Source organism: Quercus lobata, chromosome 11 (genome assembly GCF_001633185.2).
Source record: "Quercus lobata isolate SW786 chromosome 11, ValleyOak3.0 Primary Assembly, whole genome shotgun sequence".
Lineage (NCBI taxonomy): Eukaryota > Viridiplantae > Streptophyta > Magnoliopsida > Fagales > Fagaceae > Quercus > Quercus lobata.
Window position 1 is genome coordinate 5,952,630 of NC_044914.1, and position 27,148 is coordinate 5,979,777.

The 27,148-nt window shown below is 36.4% G+C and overlaps 1 protein-coding gene across 2 annotated transcripts; it reads right to left on the reverse strand.

The window, feature by feature from the left end:
- Positions 1 to 1,835: 1,835 nt before the first annotated feature.
- On the reverse strand, positions 1,836 to 26,985 carry LOC115969593 (cyclic nucleotide-gated ion channel 1-like). Of its 2 annotated transcripts, none has more exons than XM_031089282.1 (7): positions 26,898 to 26,985; positions 26,343 to 26,484; positions 22,881 to 23,322; positions 19,452 to 19,655; positions 12,591 to 12,871; positions 11,345 to 11,456; positions 1,836 to 2,533 (listed from the first exon to the last, which is right to left on the reverse strand). In XM_031089282.1, exons 2-7 carry the CDS (start codon positions 26,378 to 26,380, stop codon positions 2,096 to 2,098), a joined length of 1,515 nt encoding a protein of 504 aa, XP_030945142.1. In that variant the 5' UTR covers positions 26,381 to 26,484; positions 26,898 to 26,985; the 3' UTR covers positions 1,836 to 2,095. The 2 variants fall into 2 exon arrangements, with proteins under 2 accessions (XP_030945142.1, XP_030945141.1); XM_031089281.1 differs by having other exon boundaries at positions 22,881 to 23,337.
- Positions 26,986 to 27,148: the final 163 nt, after the last annotated feature.

The following is a 27,148-nucleotide window of genomic DNA, read 5'->3' on the forward strand; positions in this document are numbered from 1 at the left end:
TTTTGTTATTTGTGTACTCCAACTTTATTCTCTAATGGATTGATTTCGACTTGGGGATCGCAAAGAGGTTTTTCGCTGAGTTCTTCGATTTCCTATTCGATAACATGTTTTGGTGTTATCTTGCGTTTGCATTTCACTTCCCTACTCTTTAAGCTTTCATTTTATTGTTGATGATGGATGAATATGGATTAGGGTAGTTTTATTAGTTCATTGCGCACATTTACTCTTGTTCCACACTTTGTTTAAGTTAGAGTAATTTTTTGCTACCTTCAGCGGAATTTTATAATGTGGGAAGTGCTACCAACACTCACCGGGAGTGGGAGAGAATTAAAGAAAAAATTTGTTCTACCTTATACGTTCTCTCTTTTAAACATACACACAAACCCAGATGACAGGAATTGAAAGAGAAAATTAGATAAAGAACCAAAAATATGAGGGCATGACATCTTTTTCTTCCTTTCTTTTTCTATATGTGATGTTGGCAATTGTCAAATCATCAAAATTAGCAAAAATGTTGCAAAAGGCAAACCATGAGAGAGGTAATTGTCTTATAAAATTGAAAGCTCGAATATGTGTGAATACATAAGAGCTTGTTTAGACCCCCAATTAACAGTTATGGCTCGATTGTTTTTACTCTAACTTAAACTAAGTGCGGAATGAGAGTAAATGCGTGCGAACAAACGATTAAACTACTTGAAGCCATATTCATCAAATATCAACAATAAAATGAGAGCTAAAAGAGTAAGAAAGAATGATGCAAACACAAGATAACACCAAGACGTGTTATTGAAGAGGAAACCGAAGAACTCGGTGAAAAACCTCTCCGCCACCCTCCAAGCGGTAAATTGATTCACTAGAGAATAAGTTGGAGTACACGAATAACAAAAGACCCTCCAAGCCTAGTCTACCCCATGTACTTGAGCCATCCAAGCTCTTGTTACCAACTAACTTGACGAAGCCTTGTCTTCTCTAGCTTTCCCGGATCATGCAATTCAGCCCAATTGCATCCGCCAACGATTGGCTTCTTTCGATACTTCTCAGCAACACCAAAACCTTACTTTACAGTCAAATTGGGTGTGCTAAGTGTTTGAGCTATCAACCTCTCAAGGATTTGGATATAGAGAGGTAGGAGTAGAGGAAAACCACAAGGAATGTGTAAAGGATTGTGGGTATCATAATCTCTAACTCTGAAGGGTAATTTCTAGGGTTTTCTCTTTGAAAAGCACTCCTTACAATATGTGAGTAGTGAGGGTATATATAGTGTGGGTGAAGACATGGTGGAGCAGATCTACCAAAATAGCAAAACAGAATATTTCGCGGGAAGGCCTTACTCGCGAAAACCAGCTGTCATGACTTTTTGCATTCCAGTCACGTGCCTTGCATGTGGCTTACTTCGTGGGATAGCTTCTCGCAAATCTTCTCACGAAATCCACTTAGTCTTCAATAATAGCTTGAGTCTTCACACTTTCTCTCACACAAAACCCTTACAATAAAATTCGACATAAAATACAGGTTAAATATGATTGAACATAATTACAATAAAATTTGGCACGAAATTAAAGTCAACACAAAATAGTTGTAAATAACAACTTTACAAAAACGAATCACAATGCAATTAGTAAGCGTCTAAAATTATCACATGGTAGTTCTATGTTTGAAAGGTATACCCTATGGGTAGTAATTGTAACTCAAAAAATAAAAATCTACCCTATATATCAGGGTGCCCATGCATTGCATTTGTAACTTAAATGAATATTCCGGCATGATTACTTCCCGTCATATGAAATAAGATTAGATAACCAAATCCTATACATCACATCACACGGATTACAAAAGGTGTAAATAACTAAATATAACCAAATCCTTATTGAATTTAATACCGTGCATCAAACATAATTCACACGTTGTTCTTTTCCTAATTTTACCATTATTATTCAGAATCCAAACAAGTAGCAACTCCATCACTAGAAAAAAAATCTTAAAACAGCATAGACATCAAAATAAACCATTGCTTTGCAATAACAATGTCAGGTATTCCTCCTGGATTCAGAACTTTTCTTGAAGCACCAACTTAACACTTTGGGTGATTGCAGCACTAGACTGGTTCTGAAATAGAAGCTGCTTCAACAACAGCACCATCCGATTTCGGTTGAACTGCATCTTTACACTGCTTGTAAAGCTGTCCCAATTCTTTTCCTAATTTTTCAACAACATTCTTATCTGTTTCAGAATTTTCAATTGATGTTGAAGCAGGCTGCTTGTAAATCTCTGCCAATTTTATTAGTAAGTTTCCAACATCAGATTTTTGAACTGCATCTTTTCCAGATTTTGAAGCAATGTACTGCTTGTAAAGCTGTTCCAATTCTGTTACTAATTTGTCAAAATTAGCATCATCCAATGCCAGATTCTTATCTTTTTCAGAATTTTCAATTGATTCTGAAGCACGCTTCTTGTAAAGCTGTCCCAATTTTCTCAGCAACTTTCCAGCTTTAGATATTTTAATTGATTCCGAAGCACTATCCTGCATGTAAACCTGTACCAATTCTGTTAGTAAGTTCCATTCGGGAATCGGGATATCTTACAGCGTATATTTAGGCATTAAAATAAAAAAGGTATATTTATACAAGTATACAACATAGTTCTTCCACACACAAATTTGCGGGTTTTTTTTAATTTTTGATTTTTTAAATGCGATGGACATAACAAAAATTCACAAATTTTAAATTAACATAAAAAAATTAATTGGAGATTATGGTAGGCTCATATGTAAATTGGCATGTTAATCCTTGTAAGGAAATAAGTATAGTGAAAAGAATTTAAATCATTTTCTAATGCAAGCCTTTTTAGCTTTCCTAGAAATAGTGAGTGGTCCTTTGAATGAGCCACAATCCTTAAAGTGAGTGAGTCCCTAAGAAGAGAGGTTGAGGCAGTCTCTCCTCAAGCGAGTATTGATTCCTTGAGTTATCCTATTTCTTTACTGTAGAGAGTAATAGTTTTAGCCAATTATGATTTTCCACATCATATTGCTAGGACATATGATTTTCCACATCATATTGCTAGGACATATGTGATTTACTTGTTAGGAATATATGTCACTATTTTATGTAATTGACTAATCTTTTGACAAAACGCACTTTACTTGTATTTGGATAGATCTAGGATGTGTTTAATACTTGAAGAAACTGTGTTTCAAGATCAAGTGTTGAAGACATGCAAGTCTATCTAAGATTCAAGCTGAAAAAGTGCTGTTCATTAAATATTGACAGTTAGCTATTCATCGAGCTTAAGAAGCTGTTCCAACCTCGTAGCTCAACAATTGCTCGACAGCATCTCGACAGACAGGTATCTGTCGAGCTTTATGAAAAACGGATTTCAGTTCTGTTTTGACTCCAATCCAGTTTTATGTGTTTGGACTTTCTTTTCTCACAAGCCTAGATATATAAAAGGATTATTTTAAGGGCCGTCAAAGTGTTCACAAGTTGCACAAGTGTTGAGCAAAGTTTGTTCAAGTAAATTGTGACCAGAGACAAAATTTACCCTAATTCATCGTTTTTGAAGAAGTTGTTGTGTTTGTGTACCGTAGAGTTTTGTGACTAAGCATCTTCTTGATCTTCATTGTTAGGATGAACTGAAAAACTTTGCAGCCAACAACCTTTTCTAATTGGTGGTTGAAGTCGCGTACTGAGATCCGCACATTGGTTAGTCACGTACTTGGAAGCCGTGCATTAAAAGGAGAAATTGTCACTACAGAACAAGTCCAATTGGGTATTGGGGTAAGGGTTTAACTTTAGATTGGTATAAGGTACTGAGATTTTTTTACTTGTAACCACTTGTTGTGATAATAGTGGAATTTCGGGAGTAGTGACCTGAAAATCAACTGATGGAGTTTTTGCCGTTAGGTTTTCCCCATTCGTAAACAAATCACCATGTCAAATTTATTTTCTGTTGCATACTTAGTTTATCGGTGATTTGTTTGTGCTACCACGCGTTTGCATGTTAATTAACTTAATTAATTCACTTGGCTAAATTAATTGGTTAATTTATCACAAGGGGTCAATTCGTTTTTGGCCTATCACATATCATTAAATTCATGTAGTACGTTCAAAATGACTAATTATATGGTGCTATATAGTACTCTTTTTTTTTTGGAGAGGAAGGTGCTATATATTACTTAGTAGGCTACACTATCTTAATTCATAGATTATTGGAAATTTGACAAGTGTCACTAAATAAAAATTCCAAAGAATGCTCAAGAGCCAACTACATGTCGCCGCATGTTGAGATTTAATTTGAAATGATACATGCAGTTTAGTTAAATGTTGTCATATGTTATTTGAAATTCAATTAAGAAACTTTTGGTTAATCAAATGATGCCATGTGCCCTTTTGAGAATAAAATATTATTCTTTGTCTCAATATATACATACATATATATATAAAAAGCAGAAATATGCTTTTGGTTAGCAAAGTTGTTGGCTAAAGTAATTTTATTTAAATTTCCTTATTTTGAGAGTAAATTTTTAGGTGATGTGCCTTCTTTTGTTAGCTAATTACTGAAAACAAGGATACAAAGAAACACGCTTCAAAAGAGTTTGGACTCAAATAAAACAAGAACAAAAATTATAAGGACCAAATGAAACCATCTCAAAAGTTTGTGGACCGAAAGCAATTTAAGCATCAATCACAATAGTAATACTAAGTACTAACAACGGAAAAATGACAATAAAAACAATAATAAAGTAACAATAATGTCACTGGTAGGACAAAAAAAGTTCTAATAATATTTGGTTGTGATTGTTATGGTCTCATAGTATACAGCCTGTGCACTTACTTGGGGAATCTTCTTCTTGTTGTTTTAATTAAGTTCTGTTATTTATCAAAATAATAATAATATGTATATCTCTGGATTAATGGAGCTAATGGGATTTAATTGTATCAGGTTTTTCCTGATCTGCTTTTAAGTCAGTCAGAATCTGTCAGATATGGTTGCCATTAGACATTAGTACATAGTAGAAATATTAGCAGGCTGGTCGCTTGGTGCACTGTCTGTTACTTCTGATTTTCCCAGCTTTTGTGGTTGTGTGTTCTAATAAGTGTGCATTTATTTCTAAATTAAAAAGTCATTTTATTTTACTATTTAATTTATTTTTGCTATTATTTTTGGGTCTCACTATACTTTTTGGTACTATTCATGGATCTTACTGTATTATTTCAGCTAACTTTTACCTTTATCTATAGTACTTTCTGCAAAAAAATTTCAGTTTCAACAAAATAAGTGGATTCCACACATACCCTTAAAAATTACTGTTTCCTCAAAAAAAAGAAAAAAAAAAAAGAGGATTTTCCCAGCTTTAGAATCACATTGCTATCTATAAAACGTGATTGTGAAACCTAACTCTCTATTTATCTAATGAAATAGTTGGATTTGGAATACTAGGGACTGATGGATTCAATCAATTTGAGTGATATGGGTATAAAATATTGTCGTTGAGATTGGTTCCATATTGTGAATGACTTTCATTTTTGGAACATTAATGTTTAGATGTTATTATGTAGACGAAATCTGCATATCATGGTAAAAGCAGAATCTCTATCTTTCATTTAATCTTTTACTCTTTCTAATTTTATTTATTTATTTCTTATTCTTTGCCCTTTGCCATACAAAAGATGTCCACGACTTAAATTCATCATTTCATTTCTTATATTTTTGTAGCTGTGGGGCCCAAATGGTTTATGGGCCAGGCCCATCTACCCGGGGAGAATCCAAAGGCCCAAGCCGAGGAAGGCTATGGCCCAAGCTCGACAAGAACGCATATGGATATCGCCGAGGGCAGTTCAGTCCTCGGCAGACCCAAAGTCCCCCCAGAAAGAAGGGTAAAGACGGTATAAGACTGAAACTTGGAAGAAAGATCTAAAATATCCGGGGAAAGCTGCCCTTACTGCCATTCAATGCTCTGAACCTGACAGAGCCGCATTCTTTGGCTTTTACAACCACCCCCAACAACTTTGAGTATGGGCTGATGGGACAAATATCAGCTTTGGAAATGTTGACCCTATACGTGGACGAAGGACAGTGAACACAGGCGAGTATAAAAGGAAAAATCAGTGACCTAAAGGGGGGCTGGGAAAAATGGCAAAAAACGAGAGCCTCCCAGCCCACCTCCAGGAGAAAGACTCCAGGGGTGAAGGAAAACTTAACCTTGTATGAATACCACGAAAAACCCACCGCCTGTCGATCAAGGCCTAGCCTTCCAAACCCACGCTCTACAAATGACATTGTTTGGGCCTTTTCATGTGCGAACCCTACACTGTTACGGTCCGCCACGAATCGTGTCCTTACAATTGGCGCCGTCTGTGGGGAAGGCTTGTGTGTTGGCATAGGCGGTAGGTCGAAATAGTTCCTTTTTTTTTTTATTTCTAACAATTGGTTATAGAGTTTCAGCGTAAAGTTCCGTTAGGGGCTATGTTTCCTGATTAGGGGCTACGTTTGTCAGCGTTAATCGCGCGAATAATTCTAGGGGCTTGGCCGAGGAGCTAACTCCCTTAAAACCAAGTTCCAGTGCCAAAGAAAACTAGGTTTTGGACAGAACCAAGGCATTGCATAGTCCTCGAACTTAAGCCTATGGGAAAACCAACTACCTGGATGTGGAAAACTAGATTTTGGACAGAACTAAGGCATTGCATAGTCCTCGGACTCAAGCCTATGGGAAAACCAACTACCTGGATGTGGAAAACTAGGTTTTGGACAGAACCAAGGCATTGCATGGTCCACGGACTCAAGCCTATGGGAAAACCAACTACCTGGATGTGGAAAACTAGGTTTTGGACAGAACCAAAGCATTGCATGGTCCACGGACTCAAGCCTATGGGGAAACCAACTACTTGGATGTGGAAAACTAGGTTTTGGACAGAACCAAGGCATTGCATAGTCCTCGGACTCAAGCCTATGGGAAAACCAACTACCTGGATGTGGAAAACTAGGTTTTGGACAGAACCAAGGCATTGCATGGTCCACGGACTCAAGCCTATGGGAAAACCAACTACCTGGATGTGGAAAACTAGGTTTTGGACAGAATCAAGGCATTGCATAGTCCTCGGACTCAAGCCTATGGGGAAACCGTTACATGGGCTTTAGGATTTATCCGAGGAAAACTCTCCACCAACAATTGAGTTAGTTCCTAAATTGTGAGGATTCTCAAGTCTGTTTTCAGATCTGCAGCCCCAATGGGATCGATACAGTATAGAGCAATAGGTCGCCTGAAAAGCAATCTGAATTCTCTACTGCTTAGTCCACCCTTCGGAGGGATTATTCAGAGATTGTCATTCTCAGACGATATTCTCGCACTTATCCCAGAATATTCAATTGTTACCTCGGTTAGTTTCCTAAGTTTAACTTACTATGAATTATCGTCGTAATGCTTGGTAGTGTTGGTAAATTAGAATTAGTTGGACTATGTTCCCAGGTTTCCTGCTTTAAGCATCATTGAGTAAACACACACATGGAACACACTCTTTCACAAAGTAGTGTTGCAAAAAGAATAGTATTCAAAACGAGTAAATAAATTTCCCTTTTTACTAAAACAAAGAAACAGTACAGCGTACAATGAAAAACTGGAATCAGTTTATGTCAAAGCTCACTACATAATAGAAAAGAAAGATACAAGAGAATAAGATAAAGCCGAGGAGGCAGCACAGAGGAGAGGTTGGCTACTGCTTCAAGACCTTATTCTTCCTCGATGCTTTTGCATGCCCATAACTCAGGTAGCAAAAGAACCCAACTTGAGCCTCACACCGCAGAAGGAAAGGTGCAGGGAGCCGGAAATTGAGGAGCCTTTACCAAAAATTTGCCTGCGACAAGGCAGAGGCGCTGGTGGCGGAGAATCTTTCTTCTGACACACCAAAATTCTGGCATGAACAGAACCTGCTTCGGATTTTGACTAAAAGGGGGAGAAACGCCCTTTCCCCTCTGTCGAAACGGGATATTCCCTTGAATTTATGCCTCCTTCGCCCGTACCTCACTCGTTTGAGTCTCAGGAGGACACGGGGCCTTCGTGGCGGAGAGAGTTCCTTTTCCCCAACCCTCGCCTCAAACATGATGTACTAAGGGAGGAAACTAAAGGATTTGTGCGCAGGTAAAGCAACTCCCTCTCCTATTTATTTAAAAAGATAAGATGGTGGCATTTAATTCATGCAGCGACCCAAGGAACGCTACAGACAAAATATTTCCGACTCGATTTCCAATGCCGTCTGCGACCCTGAGGTTAAAGGAGCCTCGTAAAGGCGCGCCTCGAATACTGGGACGCCAAAAAGTACTGCGTGACCTAAGACTACGAAAATACCTCTTAAATTGTGGGCCCCGTAAATTCGCGGCCCAGGCCCGTTCTGCATGGGGGTCCAGGGACGGAACCAAGGCCTTGCATGGTCCTCGGACTCAAGCCTATGGGGAAACCAAGTACAAAAAAGAAATTACAAGTTTTATACAAAACCAAGGCCTTGCATGGTCCTCGGACTCAAGCCTATGGGGAAAGTTCTCGGCTCAAAAACTGTAAAATGTTAAGGCTAATAAAAGTGTTAGGATGTTGGGGGGGCACTCCACTATTCGGTAGCCTAAGGGGGCTGTTCATTTTGGCGGGTGATGTCTCCTCGGACGATTACTTCCTACACCACATCAAGCAATTAATTAGCATCTCGGCTAGTTTTGGGGTAAGTATCCTTTTTCTCAGGTCGGCGTTGTTGTGCCAAACAATCCTATTAAAGTTGTGGGGATATCTTTTTCTTAGTAAGTATTTTTTGGCCCTATGTGTCATTGACCTGAATGCTATATGATTACGCCGAACAGCACTTGCAAATTCGTAATAACGCCCTTTTTCTTTGATAAAAGGTTAGGGCTCCAAGTAGTGCATTCTAAGGTCGACGGTATTGTGCCGGGCCGACTTGGTAAGCTTATCATAATGCCTCTTTCTTTTCCTGCCTAAGGGGAGTTTCAACCCTAAGTATCATTCGTTTGGTTCAGTATTATTAAACCGGATTGTTTTTATAAACGCCGAGCAGGACCTTTTTTATGTAACTGGGACTTTGGTCCTAGACGTCGGTCACGGTTTAAAAATAAAAAGAATTCGCACGGTTATATATCATTGCATTGCGTTATTATTTCAAGAATATAAAGATAGAACATGAAAAATAAAATGATAACAACTTTTATTAATACAAAAAACTATTACAACGTACAAAGAGGGGCTCAAACAAGCCTATACAAAATGTGAACTGTCTAAGCAACGACAACATCCGCAGTACAGACAAGTAAACAGTCAAGCGTCTTTTAAACTCGTCTTCAAAGTCTCTCCAATCTCTGCCTCAATACTGCTCATATTATGATAAGAACCTTCTTTGGAAAAAGATGAAGGAGAAGGAAATAGTAAGGAAGAAATCAATGAAGAAGATGGAAGAGATGAATGAGGAAGATGGAGGACATGAGTAAAGAAGGAGGAGAAGAAGAGAGAAGAGATGAAAAGAAAGAAAAGGAGTAAAAGAGGGAGAAGAGAAAGCACCAGAATGGATCTGGTGCTGGGAAGACTAGGAAAGGGAGGTGGAGAGGGCCACCAGTGAACGAAGAGAGGAAGAGGCAGAGACACTTAGTCCCTGCCTCGGTCCTGACTCCTAACACGCTGGGGCCATACTAGGTATGCTCATAAGAGAGCGGTTGGTACTGATGATGGGTGTTCTCGACTCAGTCACGCCGAAAGTTTGACGCGACGAGTCCCTGCTTCGGATTTTGACTGAAAGAAGGGTGAGGTTGATTTTGAGTCTTCGCCATCTCTGTCCCGATCGAGTCATTATGAGCTTTATTGGAACGTGGCGCTTATGGGAGGGGTATGGCTCCTGCATCACTCGTTGTTATGGTAAAGTGTATCACGATTTAGTGTATAAACCAGTGGGTAAAATAAACCCTAAGAGAGGCCAAGTATTTCAAATCCCAGAAGGATGAAAAGGGACTCTTCACGAAAAACAATAACCTCCTCCTTTTCTTCTTATACAGAGGGTGGAGCGGGGGGCATTTAATAGGTTCAGATCTCCAAAGGAATCTGCAAACACAAACACGCCGGTTCCACTTCTCTACCTCATCAAAACAAACCGTCGAATTAAAGCAGTTCCGTAAATAGAGGCCATTAAAAGCGTGTCTTGAATACCCAAACGATAAGAACGCGTCAAGAATAAAGTCAAAAGACTGTCTCGCAGATCGGTGCATTTCCTGGGCAGATGAAGAGCCGCTAGCATTATTAATAGGCCGAATTAACTGGGCCGTAGGAGGGGGCTCGGTGTTGTCAAAACCCCCCTTTCCAACCAAGAGGTTGGACAGCAGGGTTTTGAAGGGTTATTGTGGGGCCCAAATGGTTTATGAGCCAGGCCCATCTACCCGGGGAGAATCCAAAGACCCAAGCTGAGGAAGGCTATGGCCCAAGCTCGACAAGATAGCCTATGGATATCGCCGAGGGCAGTTCAGTCCTCGGCAGACCCAAAGTCCCCCCAGAAAGAAGGGTAAAGACGGTATAGGACTGAAACTTGGAAGAAAGATCTAAAATATCCGGGGAAAGCTGCCCTTACTGCCATTCAACGCTCTAAACCTGACAGAGCCGCATTCTTTGGCTTTTACAACCACCCCCAACAACTTTGAGTATGGGCTGATGGGACAAATATCAGCCTTGGAAATGTTGACCCTATACGTGGACGAAGGACAGTGAACACAGGCGAGTATAAAAGGAAAAATCAGTGACCTAAAGGGGGACTGGGAAAAATGGCCAAAAACGAGAGCCTCCCAGCCCACCTCCAGGAGAAAGACTCCAGGGGTGAAGGAAAACTTAACCTTGTATGAATACCACGAAAAACCCACCGCCTGTCGATCAAGGCCTAGCCTTCCAAACCCACGCTCTACAAATGATATTGTTTGGGCCTTTTCACGTGCGAACCCTACACTGTTACGGTCCGCCACGAATCGTGTCCTTACAGTAGCTATTGAATTATATTAAAATAAAGGGAAATGCTAATGAGTGCCCTTAGAACACTGGTTAAGAATCTAGTTAAAGAAATTTTTTATGGGAAAAAAAAAAATTAATGTTTTGATAGCTTTTTTCATTTCCAATAAAAGTAATATCAAAACTTTCTTAATATGGATTGTTAACAATTGCCCTAAGGGTAGTCGTTAACATAACCCTAAAATAAAAGTAATTAGCATATTACTTAGCGAATTAGTGAGGTATCATTCTCTCTCTCTCAATTGTACAACTAGGACACTTAAACAATTTTGAAAAGAATTAAAAGAAGTGAAAGGAAAAGGATTGGGTACTTACCTGCAAGTTTCCCAAGAAATAAAGAAATAATAACAGGCCAAACATAGAAAATCCATATGCAAAGGCGTTTTCCCATATGTACGTACTTGTTTGGAGGTTTGAACCAAAAGAACTGTAGGCACAACTATAATGTATGAGAGTCTGAGACACTAATCTTAAAAATTTTATAACTACAATGCATAAAGTGAGAATTTACAAATTATACGGGAAATGCATAAGTTAAGAGACGATATGCAGCTATAGAAGCATATAAGAGTAATAAAATCTTATATGTATGGGTATTTGCGATTTATTTGTTGTTCTTTTAGATGATATCATTAGTGAACTTTTGAATATATAAACTTAAAAATTGATATATTATTTAAGTTTTGATAATTATTATTATTATTATTATTATTATTATTATTATTATATATGACAAACTAATTGGTTTTTACCCTGACTCGAACCTGAACGAGACCTGACCTGACCCATTTACCTGGTCTAAGAATACATCTCACACACACACATAATAGAGTTTCAACCTATAACATTAACTCCATGATGCATGCTATTTATTATCAAACCAAGTTACCAATCGGTTTTTAGTGTAAACAGAGTTCGAACCCCAGTTTTGTTATTCAATGACAAGAAACTTTACTAGTTAAGCTAACTAAAACCCAAATACCTAATATATATATATATATATATATCTTGAGTTTTGTTTAGAGTAATTTTTATAGTACTATATATATAGTTAAAGAACAAAGCATACCAGAGCATCTCCGGAATAAAACCAAATTAGTTCTATTAAAAAAAAAAAAAAAAACTTGTAATTTAGATCCAAATCTATAAAAAATTTGTAAAAAACTCAATACGGATATTTATTTATAAACAATTCATGAATTAAGTATTTTCTTTCTATTGTGATCCAATGTTTATCAGGCAATTCATGCATGGTTTACAAATGTGTGAAGACAAGTGATTCTAATTTACAATTTTACCACGAAAGAAAAAAAGAATATTTTTATTAAATGAGATCACTAATAAAAACTAGGAGAACCAATAATTATTTTAACTAAAAAAAAAAAAAAGATAGAAAATGCCATGAACCTTGTGACTCGGTAATATTGCTGAGTTTCTATCAGGAGGAGATCTATGGATCAAGTCCGTTTATTTGTTGTAACAACTGATATATATATATATATATATATATATATATATTTATATATTTATATATATATATGGAATAGTAAAGGGTGCAAACCTTAAATTTCGCAAGCCCCACCAGGCAGTGTAAATTAATTTTTTTGGAAAATCTGTGGACTCTAAGATCCCGGACCGACGGGCTTCGAGGAATATTCCAAAATCAAAGGTTCTTGTATTTGTTGAATCAATAGAGCAGAAATCGTGTGAAACAGAGAGATTTCCAAAACTGTGGTCACAGCTAAAAGAACCTTGGACGCATTCACCATGATGTAAACACGCTTTACGCCAACAATATGTCAGTCGTTGAGTTGAGAAAAAATACCAAAAGGCTCCAAATACCTAAACGAACAGAAAAACCCGTTAAAACATTAGTAAATTTTGTGGATATTGAAACCAAATGCTAATAATCAACAATATCAATAAGAGATCACGACACATTCTTAGTGTAATATATGTCACTTCACAAGTATAAGTACTAGTGAGGTGTGAGGGTAAGAGCCAAGGTTCAAATCTCTATGTTTAGATTATGTTAGAGTAGAATTTCTATCTTGTATTAAAAAAAAAAAAAAAAAAAAAAAAAAAACATCAATCAGAGGGAAAAAGAATTGTATAAATATGAAGCTTCACAACACCAAGAATAGAGAATGGACTCTGAGTGTTCGGCGACAGAGAAGACAAGGGAAGAAGCAGCAGAATTACAAAGAAGCACCAAGAAAGTCAAAGAGGACCTCTCCCCTGGCTCCACAACGAACATTGATGATGGCAATATGAGGGAAACGCTGTCCTACAAGGCAAAGCTCGTGGGAGAGCTCCCTGGGGCGTATGCACAAGCCTTTGAGGTACATTCTGAGACTGAGATAGAAGATTACTCTGATGATGAAAAAGAGGATCTATCGGAAGGGGAGGTTGCCATCAAGCTATCTAGAGAGACAAAGCTGCACATCAGGGGAAGATGGGCTCATTCGCTCATTGTAAAGGTTCATGGAAGAACTGTGGGCTTCCACTTCTTACATTCCAGAATTATGCAGTTATGGAAACCCGCGGGAAGACTTGATTGTATTGACCTGGGGGATGATTTTTTCTTGATAAAATTTGGCTTAGTTGAAGATTATGATAAGGTATTGAAAGGGGGGCCATGGTTCATAGGCGAGCATTACTTGACCATACGTGCATGGGAGCCTTATTTCAAACCCAACGTCACTGCTTGCTCCAAAGTGGCTGTTTGGGCTCGTCTTCCACGTTTACCCATTGAGTTTTATGACATGGGTGTCTTGAAAGATATAGGGAATGCCATAGGTCCAGTGCTACGGATTGATGCTATCACAGCTTTCGGTACTCGTGGGAGATATGCGAGAATTTGTGTGCAAGTGGATCTTGCAAAACCACTGGTGAGGAAGGTATTCATCGGACGTTTTGGACAGGAGGTTTTGTATGAGGGCATTAGCACCCTCTGTTTTGCTTGTGGCAGGCTGGGACATAGAAAAGAAGCTTGCCCATACCTTGTGAAGGAGGTAACAGAGACGCAAACAGTGCTCAGGGAGCCCAGGAAAAATATGGATGACGTGGAAAATCCCCAAGATTCATCGTCAGAGGCAGTGGGTAATGTTAAGGACGAATATGGGCCTTGGATGCTTGTGGAAAGGAGGAAACAAGGACCGAGGCAAGGTTTTAACCGTCCAAACCACTCTAAGCCTACTGCAGTCCAAGCTGGAGTTTTTAATGCGAAAGATTTGGGCCATCAGCTTAGAACCCGTCCAGCTATTGTCCCTCCTTCTAGCCCCCCTAGCTACTCTCCTGAGGGTAAGCGTAAGTCAGTGGGATTGGACACTTCGATTACAGAGAGTCTGTCCACACCGCAAAAGAAGGAGCTTAACGTTAATCACACTTCTCCCTCAAGTGGTGCGGTCATGTCTCAGTCCAAAACCAAACATAGCTACTCCAACCACAAAGTAAAAAATGGGACGAAAGGGAAAGGGAAAGGGAAGTTGCAGCAACAGTTTCAGGGAGAGCAAAAATCGACAGGAATGGGCAATAAAAATCAACGGGAAAATATTGAGCTTAGCTCCGTCAACAATGGAGCAGATTCGTTCAAGCCCCACCATGATCTGGGGTTGGACAGAACCGAGCCTCATGGAGGCATGGAGTCACATTTTCCCTCTTACTCCCAAGAGCAAGAAAAAGGGGTTCTTACCTTTGACGGATCCGGCGTGGCTGGAGTGGGAAAAACCATGGTGGAGATTTCCAACGGACATTCCATCAAAGGAGGAAGGAAAAATTCTGGGGTGGAGAGCACTGTCACTAAATTCGCTGGAGCGAATCTTGCCAAAATCAAATCTTCTAGAGGGAATACAAATGAAGAAAATGTTAGGAATACCGGTCTCAGCAACAAGTTTGATGGGGTGTTTGGAAGCCATCACTCAAGTCCAAATGTGTGGGGAAAGCATTCAAACAAATCTTCTAATTATGTCCAGGGAAGTTCCAATGGGGATACTGGAGCATGCGATATGCTTGTCGAAGATCGAGGGAATGGCCAAGAACAGCTTGAGAAATTTGAGCTGGAAGTTGCTGAATCAAGCAAAGAACCAACTCCAAGTTACTAAGGAGCCTGATTCTTTACCACCAGTATCAATGATTATCATATGCTGGAATTGTAGAGGGGCGTTGAACCCTCGTTTCAAGCCTACCCTGAATAATCTTATTAGGAAGCATAATCCGCCCATGGTAATCATAACTGAAACTCGTATTGGAGGGAGCAGAGCTAAGGATATCACTGACACTCTGCCTTTTGATGGAGCAATTACTACAGACACCATTGGCTACGCTGGCGGACTTTGGCTGTTGTGGAAATCTGATGAGGTAGAAGTCACTCAATTGGCAAAAACTGAGCAGGAAATCCATGTTGTTATCAAGGTAATTTCCTCTGATCTTTCTTGGCTTTTAACTTGCATTTATGCTAGTCCTAGATTTGTTGAGCGTAAATTGTTATGGGGCAATCTTACTAATGTTGCTTTACTTCATAATATGCCTTGGGTGATGTTGGGGGACTTTAATGAATTGCTATCAAACGATGATAAGTGTGGTGGTAACCCGGTTAATATGAGTAGAGCCCTCTTGTTCAAAGACTGTCTGGATTCTTGTGGAATGTTAGATATGGGGTTTCATGGAGCCAGATACACTTGGGTTAATAAGCAGGATGAGGGGTTTTTTATTCAGGAACGGTTAGATAGAGCTTTTGCTAATTGTGTTTGGTCTAATCTGTATCCAGAAGCCACTGTGAGACATTTAACTAGGATTCACTCAGATCACTGTCCAATCCTTTTGTCCTTAGAGAATACCCCAGAGTTACAACTTCCCAGACCTTTCAGGTTTCAACCGATGTGGATGTCTCATCCTCTTTTTGAGAAATTATTATCGGATAATTGGACGGATCAACAGGAGTTGGAAGCAAACATGCAGAATTTCACTGAGGCAGTAAAGAGATGGAATAAGGAGATTTTTGGAAATATTTTTCAGAGAAAGGCAAGAATTGAAGCAAGACTTAAGGGTATCCAAAAAGCTTTAGCTTATGGTCCCAGTAGGTTCCTCATTAGGTTAGATAAGCAGTTGAGTGAGGAGTATTGGGAAGTCAGTCAACAGGAAGAGGAGTTTTGGTCTGTTAAATCTCGGTATAATTGGCTTATCCAAGGCGACAGGAACACAGCTTTCTTCCACATGTCCACTCTGGTTAGAAGAAAAAGGAATAAAATTTCCTGTCTTAAAGATAGGATGGGGAATCTTGTTCACAGGAAGGAGGAGATAGCTGAACTTTTGAGGGAAGGGTTCTCTGCTCTTTTTGAAACTAGTCAGTGTTTAGCTCAGAGGGCTCCATGGGACATTCCAAGTTGGCACAGCTGTGTAATGGAGGATGAAAGAGAAGTGCTTGAGGAAGGTGTGACTAGTAAGGAGGTCGAGATCAGTTTGTGGAGTATGAAACCATTCAAAGCTCCAGGTCCTGATGGGTATCATGCTGGGTTTTATCAAAGAAATTGGCATCTTGTTAAAGATTCGGTTGTTAAGCTTGTTGCTGAAATCTTTGAAAGTGGATCAATGCCAAATCACTTAAATAAGACCTTAATTACTCTCATCCCGAAATGCCCAGGGGCTGATTGCTTGGGCTTATTTAGGCCCATAAGCTTATGTAATACAATCTATAAACTTGTCACTAAAGTTCTAGTTAATAGAATACGTCCTCTGTTGAACAAACTAGTCTCCCCTCTCCAGGCTGCCTTTATCCCGGGTAGGAAAGGTATGGATAATATGATCATCGTCCAAGAGCTAATCCACTCCATGAAACAGAAGAAAGGAAAGCAAGGCTACATGGCAATTAAGGTGGATCTCGAAAAGGCCTATGATAGAATGGAATGGCACTTCATCCGCGACATGTTAATCATGTATAAGTTTCCTCCAAAAATAATTAGCCTCATCATGAGCTGCATCTCTGGCTCCTCCATCTCCGTGCTCTTCAATGGAGGATGCCTTGAGCCCTTTCTTCCTTCTAGAGGCATAAGACAAGGGGATCCTCTTTCCCCTTATTTGTTCATCCTTTGTATGGAGTTATTGGGTTTCTTGATTGATGATATGTGTGCAAATAATCTCTGGAACCCCCTTAAGGCATCCCAATCTGGTCCTGCCTTCACTCACCTCTTCTTCGCTGACGATCTTGTCCTTTTTGCGAAGGCGGATAGAAAGAATTGTCAAAGTGTGAAGGATGTTTTGGATACTTTCTGTGAACTTTCAGGGCAAAAAGTGAATTTGAGCAAATCTAAAGTTCTTTTCTCTAATAATGTTGATCCGGATTCTCGTGCAACTTTCAGCAATCTTTTGGGAATTTCTTCTACTCACAACTTTGGGAAGTACTTGGGATTCCCCATTAAGTATGGAAACTCCTCCACTCGCGATTTTGATTTCATTCTTGACAAAGTTCAGGCAAAGCTTCAAGGCTGGAAAGCCAATCTGCTATCCATGGCAGGGAGGCTTACTCTCACCAAAGCAGTCCTATCAGCCATCCCCTCATATGTTATGCAGGGGTGCTATCTGCCTGAGAGGATTCACACCAACCTTGATAGGATTAGTAGGAACTTCTTATGGGGATCCACAGAAGAGAAAAGGAAGATTCATATGGTGGGGTGGAACAAAGTAACAAAACCTAAAGACAGAGGGGGTCTCGGTCTTCATGCAGCAAAGGAACGGAATCTCACCTTAGCTGCAAAGTTATGTTGGAGAATGAAGAATGAGGGGGAGAAACCTTGGGCTAAAGTTCTAAGGCATAAATACTGTAGGAGAATGGTTACTAGTAAAGCGCCAAAGTCAAGAACCTGGGCAGCAATCAATAAGGGAGCCACTTTGTGTGAGAAAGGTATGAAATGGGTTATTGGACACAATAGTCAACTATCTTTCTGGGCAGATAAGTGGCTTGATTTTGGGTCATTAAGGAGTTGTGTGGAAGGACCCCTGAACAAGGGTGAGGAGGAGCTTCGAGTCTCTGATGTTCAAAAGGATGGAATTTGGGATTTGCATAGTGTTTCTTTTGAGCTGCCCCTCCTTTTGGTTCACTCTATCCGAGCCATCCCTATCCGGATTACTTCGAGAAAGGAAGATCATATTTGCTGGATATCTAGTTCGAAAGGAGAGTTTGATGCTAAGAATGCGTATATGCTAGCTACAGGATTAAACCCAAATGATCCCAAATTTTTAGGTAACTGGATTTGGAAGCTTAAAAGCCTGCCAAAAATTCAACTGTTTATTTGGAAATGCCTTTTGAAAAGCATTCCCACAAAGACAGTATTAGCACTGAGAGGCTTTATTGGAGACACATCCTGTGATTGGTGTCATGAGGATCAAGAAACCATTATTCACATTATCAGAGACTGCCCAGTTGCATCTAGATTCTGGGCAGAGGCTGACTGCCCTGCTCATCTCCGGTATTCTTTTGATCTTGATATTTCAGATTGGTTAAAGTTGAATGCCTGCTTCTCCTCCAAAGTTCCGGGTAAGGAACAACAATGGGCCACCTTTTTTCTATTTGGTATATGGAATCTTTGGTTATTTAGAAATAAAAGATTGTTTGCTAGGCCATTATCCTATAATCTTCTCAAGGCAGTGGAGAATCAGGTAGCAGAGTATTTTTACTGTGTGTTGAATCATGTAAATGGCTCAAGAGTAATTTGGATAGCAGTGGGATGGACCAAACCGCAGCCATTGTGGACAAAACTGAACACTGATGGGTCAGCGCTTGGCAGCCCGGGTCTTGCAGGTGGAGGAGGAATTATCAGAGATTGCCATGGAGATTGGATAAGTGGTTTCGCTAGATCTATCGGTTTTACCACTAGTTTTGCAGCAGAGTTTTGGGCATTGAGGGATGGTCTAAAGCTTTGCTTGAGTCTTGGGATAAATGCATTAGAAGTTGAAGTGGATGCCTCATCCGTTGTCTCATTACTTGCTAATGCAGCTGAAACTAATAGTGAGATTGCTTCTCTTGTTGATGACTGCAGGGACATGCTGAAGATATTTCCTCAAGCTCGGATCAAGCATTGTTACAGGGAAGGTAACAAGTGTGCAGACAGACTTGCAAGAATTGGTACTGAAATGGAGGAAGATTTTGTTATTTTTGAAGCCCCTCCCTCTGTAATTACCCCCCTTTTAATTTTGGACAAACTGGGCACGACCCAGGATCGTACTTGTAATGAAGTGGTTTTAGCCACTTAAGTTTAATGCAATATCCAATTTATCAAAAAAAAAAATATGAAGCTTCCACCTAATTTCTATAAAATATATTTTTATTTTTGAATTTAAAAAGAAGTAATATTAATAAGTCATCCTCAATATGCAAATATGTAAAATAGAAAACGAAATTACTACGTAAGCAAACTTTAAAACTTACATAACCAGCAAGGACGTATAGAAAGAAATTGAATGAAGCTCTGATCGGTATGGGAATATTTTTATGTTCATCCAGTTTCTTCAAGGATAGGTATATTTGAAGAACTCTTGGCACATATTGGATAAGAATAACAGCGTTCAAGATTGTTACATAATTTGTATATTCCGCGCGTCTCATTTCTGAAAGTATGTTTGACATTAACACCTGAATGGATTACAAGAACTTTCGTGTTTAGAGTCAATGGATAAAATCTAATAATGTGTAGGGACAACATTAATTTAAATAAATTAGTGACCATGAATAAAAAGAATTTTTGTTGTGAAATGAGTAACATAACGTTCCTTATCCAAAAAGAAAGTATTCTTTGTCAATTGAAAATTATGTGTTTTTTTTATTTATTTATTTTTTTGGTGTGTGTTTTTATAGATAAAATTTTAACCTATGATGTCAATTCCAAAATGATTGATTTTATCATCAGGCCAAGACTGCAATCGATTTGTTATAGACGATGAGTGAACCTTAAATCTTTTATTCAATAATAAGAAATGTTATTAGTTGAGTTAACTCAAACCTATAAAAATTACATGTTAAAGCGTTATTCTATAGGCACTACTATTATGAAATAGAAGTAAGAACATTGGCATAGTGTGCAGTGGTATCTTTAAGAATTGTTTTTAGGGTGGTCATTAAAAAATTTAAATTATAAAAATATTTTTCTGGGTACCATTTTTTAAAGTAAAATGAAATCAAAAATTATTTTTATTGAATAGGTTGGACGAGCTACAAATTTTATCTTTTTTGTTTTATAATAGGCTTTTTGTTGAATAATTTTTTCACTTCTTGTTGTTTGGTCTTGTCTTGGTTTTTTTTTTTTTTTTTTTTTTTGTTTATATTTGTTGTTATTTGAGCTAATATTTATTGTCATTATTTAAGCTTTAAAAAAAACAAGGATTAAGAATTATGTTTGGAGGCAAAATTAATTTTGGAGTAATGCTATGTCCATAACATTTTTATAATAAATTTGATGCAAAAAGCTATTTTTGGTAGGTAAAAAAATAATATTAGTATTTGGCCTAAATTAGAATCAATAACAGCTTACTACATTAGATTTGTTGTAAAATTATTGTAAAAATATTGTGAATGTAGTAGCACTACTTTTATTTTTGTTAAACCCAAATTTTTGTAATTCTCAAGTTAGGCTGTTCAAAATTTTTATTAGGGTAGTTACAATATATTAGTTTAGCATATAATATTTTTTGGCAAATATATATATACATTTTTTTGCAAGTTAGGATGGTCCTGTGACCGCTATGGCTTGCATGTAGAGTCGCCACTGGTGCGACGAACATATTTAGAGTAGTGGTGAAGCCAAAAATTAGCTCACGTGGCCGAAGTATAATTTTGATGATTAAGTGTTTTTTTTATTAAATTATATTCTTACTATGTAGAGTAGAATAACATATATAGTGCTATAAACACAATCCAAAATATAAATTAAGTATTTTATAATTCAATGTGTACTAAATAAAATACACCCATTAAACTTTAGCAAACTTGAGTCAAGATCGACAAAAAGATTCAGTATCTTTAACTTATCTTTAATCAACTATCATTTTTATGAGGAGGAAGCCAAACAAAATATTTTTTTCTTTGGGTTATCCCTTTAACTTTAAGATAATGGTTAGGGTAACTATATATTAATTATAATTTATGAATGTCCAATTAACTTAAGAAATTAGTATACACTACTCATCATTAATAAGTTCGTGACTTTATTCAAATGAATATTAGAAACCTCAAACTTAATTTCATATAAATGTATATAATTTAACAAATACTTTATGAATAAATTATACTTTTGCTCTTTGAAATTTAGTGTAATCTTGATTTTGTTCTGTCCAATTTAAAAAATTTGGATTTAGTCCCTAAAATTTCAAAGAGAAAACGTTTTCCTACCTAAAATTTAGGTTAAGTTCAATTTTGGCTCCCTACATGTGAGGCTGGTTCAATTTATTCCCTCTAAATGAGGTTGATTCAACTTGGTCCCTAAAAAATGGGGTGACTTAGGGTCTGTTTGGATTGAACTTATTGTTGCTGAAACTGAAAACTGAAAACTGAAAACTGAAAACACTGTAGCAAAATAATTTTTAAATGTGTGAAAAGTACCGTGGGACCCATTTTTAATATTTTTAAATGCATGAACAATACTGCTACAGTACATGAACAGTGACAAAACAGTGCATAAACAGTAAAAAATTTCTCTGAACAGTAAAATCTGTCTCTCCTTAAACGCGTGAAAGTGAAAAAAAAAAAAAAAGAAAAAAAAAAAAGAAAAAAAAAAAGAAAAAAAAAAAGAAAAGGGAAAAACGTGGACACAGGATTCAGCAAACGCTGAATCCAAACCCACCCTTAATGTACTGTTAGTCGTGTAAAGAGAATGGAGAGACCAAATTGTGCCCTTTTGAAAAATTTGAGGACCAAATTTGAACTTTTTAAATTTGAGTGGCTAAGATCGAACCTACCAAATTTTAGTGACCAAAAGTATAATTTACCTAAATTTTATTTATATTAAATTTTTCATTGGCATATGGAGGCCACAAGTATAAATATATATATATATATATATATTTGTTTTATTAAAAAAAATGTACTACCCATATATAAAATCAATATCCATTTAGAATTTTTTATTTAAAAATAATAATAATGGGGAGGGGGTGGCTAATCCACAGCTGACTTGATGGTTAAAAGATATATTATACTACTTTTGGGATTAAAGGATACATAGGCGTGCAATTTTTTATTTTTATTTTTATTTTTATAAATATGATAGAATTTCAAGTTATAATGTTCGCTTCATGATAATTACTTTTTTTATTAAGTCAAAATTCTAATTAGATTTGGTGTAAATAGGATTCAAACCCCAAATTTTTTAATCAATGAGATTTTATTAGTTAAGCTAATTAACTAAAACTTGCCACACAAGTGTGATCTAAAAGTTTGTTTATTCAGACAATATGAGAGTACCATTGAATATATATTGGGCTTCAAGTGATCAAAGTGTTACTTTATAGCTTCATATTTAAGAGGTTGTTTTGAGTATAAGATTTAGTTTAGTTTGAGTCTTTAAGAGAGTGCATTTATAGTTGTGGGAGTTAATTTGTAGGTTTAATTTATGAGTATTGATCAAATAATAGTAATGTATATTATTGATAATAATTTTTTGTTTTATGAGAAGCTATTGATAATAAATTTTGATTGTTAATGCATGTAGATGAAACATGAAATTGGTTGAATTATGTTAGATTTTGTGCAATTAATTTCCATGTGAATGTGCTCAGAGTACATCTGACCTGGCACTCCAAATTAATATAAAGATTTTATTAACAAATGCAAAATGCCAGCTGAAAAAGTTAATTTTTGTATTACCTGTGGAAAGGGAAAAATAACTATAATATCGAACATGAACCACATCCTCAACTTCCACAACTCTTTTTCTTCTTGGCTGAAGTTCCAAAACTTGCACCTTTGACCTTTTGACTCATCTGCGCCTGGAGTCTTGAGCGAAAGCTCAACTTCGTTCTTCTCAATATAAAATTTCACAACAAAATGCACTAGGTATTTGAAATCTAGGAACGATCGCCAAAAAATAGCATTGATCCACATTTTTTTGTCTTCACTAATGCACTTCTTGTCTTCATGGATCACAGGAACAAAAAAGAACAAGGGATCCAGTGCTAGTGCGATCGCCCGCGATGATACAAATAAGATTTTGTACCATTTAATAACACGCTCCTTATGGACTTTGTACCATTTAATAACACGCTCCTTATGGTCTTTGCAGAACTGTGATAGTAGTGCAAGTAGAGCACTAAAAAAAATACACCTATCAAGTTATATGTTTTTAGTAAAAATAAAAGGAGACCATTATTTAAATTTATATCTGTTCTAAAAAAAATTATATTTATTTTTTTTTTCAAAAAATATTGAAGGAATGAGAGATTTTTGAAAATTCAAGGGGGATCATGGCTATCCTAGCCCCCTCTCCCTCTGCCTCTGTTCATAAGATACTCTAGAAACCTCAAGGACCGATAATTGAACTTAAAACATCTATGTTTACGTCACGTCCTAGACCAATGAGTGTGTCATCCATGTGCTCCATTGGAAATAAGAATGTATTACAATTGGAGGAAAATTTTAATTGTTGTTGCACAAATTTCATAATACCTGGTTAGATAAAAATGAAGTTTTAAAATTTTTTAAAATTCTAAATTTTACTTTACACCCTTTTAGTATAGCTAGGTACATTGATCCTAAAATTTTATTTTTGTAAATTTCATTGTACATCATTGTTGAAAATTAACATGACTGTGTATTTTGAAAATTTAATGGTCCGTTTGGATTGAGGGAGGGGGAATAGAGTAAAATTGGCCTAAAATTAGCCTATATGCAGCCAACTCTACTCTACTCCCCTCGACTCTCCCTCCTTCCTCTCTCAATCAAAACAGGCCCTAACTGTTAGATTGCATGTTAATTATGTTCCTAACACACATGTCAAATTTCATGTTAATCGAATGTTATTTATTTTTCAATTCATAAACTTATTTTTTATGCATAATTTTAGACTAAAAAAGATGTGAAGTTTAAACATTTAATTTTTGACTAGTTATTAATCTTTGATCTTCTAGAAATTTTGTAAGAATGAAAGATATAAGAAGGAAATATAATCTAATGGTGAATTTGTCAAAAATCACATACAATAAAAAGATATTAAGTAAAGTTATAACCATTTGCTACAACCAAATTTATAGACAAATTTTCTACTTGCACTAATGATTCAAAATGCTGAAATCAAAGTTTTAAAAATACAAACGTGATAAAGTGAAGTACGCTCCAATTTAGAAGAAAGAGAGTCGCACCCGTTCCAAGTTTGATCAAATTCACATCTTTTTTTCACGGTCTCTCCGTGGTTGATGCATATGTTTGTTTTTAGTCAAATTTTCACAAGCATTAATTTTTTTAATTTTAGTGCAATCCCATGAAACACAAAGTGCTCCAAATTCCAACACCATTTACAATTCCATTACAACCTCATCACAACATTAGAGCACTAGCATCATGTATATTAAAAAAAAGGAAAATGTTAATGAGTGCCATATGGGTGGTTTTTTTGGCATTTCTTCAAAAAAAAAAGTACATCCCATATGGGAAAAGAAAAAAAAAAAATTTATTTCCTATAAAAATAATGTCAAAACTTTTCTAAAATAGATTGTTAATAAATATCTTAAGAGTAGCCATTAACATTGCTCTAAAAAAAAAAAGGACAACCTATGAGATGTGCTAAACGCCAAAAAAAAAAAAAATTGTTGGCACATGCTACGGTGCAATACAAATACTAGCACTGGAGGGATAGAAATGGTAAAAAAAATTTATTATTTTATTCAAACTTTCTCTCTCTTCATGATTGTTTGAATTGATTAATAGTTATTTTAACTTTCTTTCTCATATATGTCTACAATGCAGTTAGGACTTAGGAACAGCAAAAAAGAAAGAAATTTTTTTTTTGACTAAAATGGTAAAAAAGAAATAGAATATATGATATAGGGCGCTATATTTTAAACACCGAACCAGACCAATCAGCCTGATTAGTTGAACCAGGAATAGAGGCTAGTTTGGTCTGGGAAAAAGGCCTAAAATTGGAATTAAACCAGTGAAAATTGGGAACCGGAGGCAAATTCGGTTTTGCCTTTAGTTCGATTTTTAAAATCATGATAGAGCGTATTGTAAAATGATATGTTATAATAGATAAATTAACTTTTTAATGTGTTAAAATAGCATATGTTTAGAACGCCTAATGCTAATGCTAACCACTTCATCAAAGTATTAGTAGGCTGAAGAAAATTCAAATAGGAGTTTTATATATTTACATTATACTTGCAATATAAATTTTATATTGTAGACAAATAAAAAGTGATAAATATTATACATATTTGCAAAAAGTGGTGTGTGTGTGTATAGGGAATGAGCTATGTTCCCACCAATGGGGGCACTTGGAATTTTATAAAAAATTTATATATAAATATATAAAACTTTTTAAAAAATAAAATAATCACTTGACTATCCAACTCATATTATGATTATTGGCATGTCACTTCAATTATTTGAATACGAGGCTCAAAGTTAAAATTTTAGTATGGTGGGATTTGAGTATTATTGTATTATTTTATTCAACCTAAATTTTTTTTTGGATTTATTTATATATTTATTTATCTTTTTGGTTTGATTTTTTGACAATATTTTATTTAGCAACACTAGTTATTTATGTTTTTTTTCTATTTGTGGGTAAATTACCATTTTTCTCCCTAATAATATACTATGTGTCAATTAGTTTTACAATAAATCGGGTTGGATTCAGGTCATATGATTCATAAATCCGTTTAACCCGATCTTATCTACCTATATTTAATATATATTTAAATTTAAAAAAATATATTATAAATATTTTTATTTACTTTTTTATCCAACTTCCTAAATAAAACTCAAATCTTAAGTTCTCCTTGCATAGTTTGCGTTGATTTTGTGTTATGCTCAGAATTGCTTGGTTATAACTTTGCTCTTATTTGTGGTAACATTGTTCCACTTCTCAATTTATTATTAATAATAGTAATTAAATTTTTAAAAAAATGTCCAACCCGATCCACGTGGTCTGGGTTGAGTTGGACCTCTATGACGGGTTAGATTTTTTTTAACCTATCATGGTTGATAGGTTAAAAAAACCTTTCAACCCGACTCATGCACCTCTACCTGTAGAAAACAGAATAGAACATACATGCAAAATCTTCTTGGAAAATGTTTGAGCTGGTAGCACGTAAATAGAGAAAAAGAAACTACCTTGCACCGTTCCCTTGCGTTTCTCTCTGATTACCCATACCTAAAGCTTGTCGATGATCCAACCTCCAAAACAAAGAACCAGCCTCTGAATTATGTTGACACGACCCAACGAGCTTTACAAAAAAAGTTTGAATTTTGATACCTGGAGAAATGGAAAACAGATTAGACAATACTAACTAAATTTTCATTTATTTCAAAGTGCAACAATACTAAAGAACAAGGCTTTTTATTTTTTATTTTTTATTTTTTGGGATAGGGGAAAAAAAAAAGGCTATTGACCTAATTGTTCAAAAATGTAATAAAAGTAAACAAGAAGTATTTCTAAATATGCACCCCTTTTTTTTGGAGTTATAAGTAGCATCACTAAATTATATTATCTCCTTAGTGGTTGGTGGAAAAAATGGTGAAGTTAGCTTGGTTGAGACTGCGTGGTCTATCGGTCTGGTATTGACCTTAGCATACCTCCTCGTTCTTTCTTGGGTTAATGGAACGAATACTTATTCAAGAAAAAATAATTTGTAACCCCTTAGATAGAAAGAGAATGTGTAAATGAACCTGATCACAGACTCAAGTAGCATGCATTTTACAAGGCAGAACAAGAGGGAAGGGAATCTGGACAAAACAAAGAGTTGCAGAAATTGGTTCTTATAGAATTTTAAGGAGTCCAAATCTTCTGTCTCATCAATTATGCTCCACTTCATGCTCCACCAATAAAATTTGGACAACTAACCTCTCTCATTAAATGAAATAACTCTGACTTTATCACTCACGTTACTGAAACGTTAACGTTAAAATCCCTTTCTTTT

Coding starts and splice junctions, on each gene's coding strand:
- LOC115969593 (XM_031089281.1), bottom strand. CDS start 26,380: ATGGGTAATCAGAGAGAAACGCAAGGGAACGGTGCAAG. Junction 19,656..22,880: donor TTATTTTTCCCTTTCCACAG/GTAATACAAAAA, acceptor TAATCCATTCAG/GTGTTAATGTCAAACATACT. Junction 2,534..11,344: donor ATTTCTTGGGAAACTTGCAG/GTAAGTACCCAA, acceptor GAATTGGTACAG/GTTTACATGCAGGATAGTGC.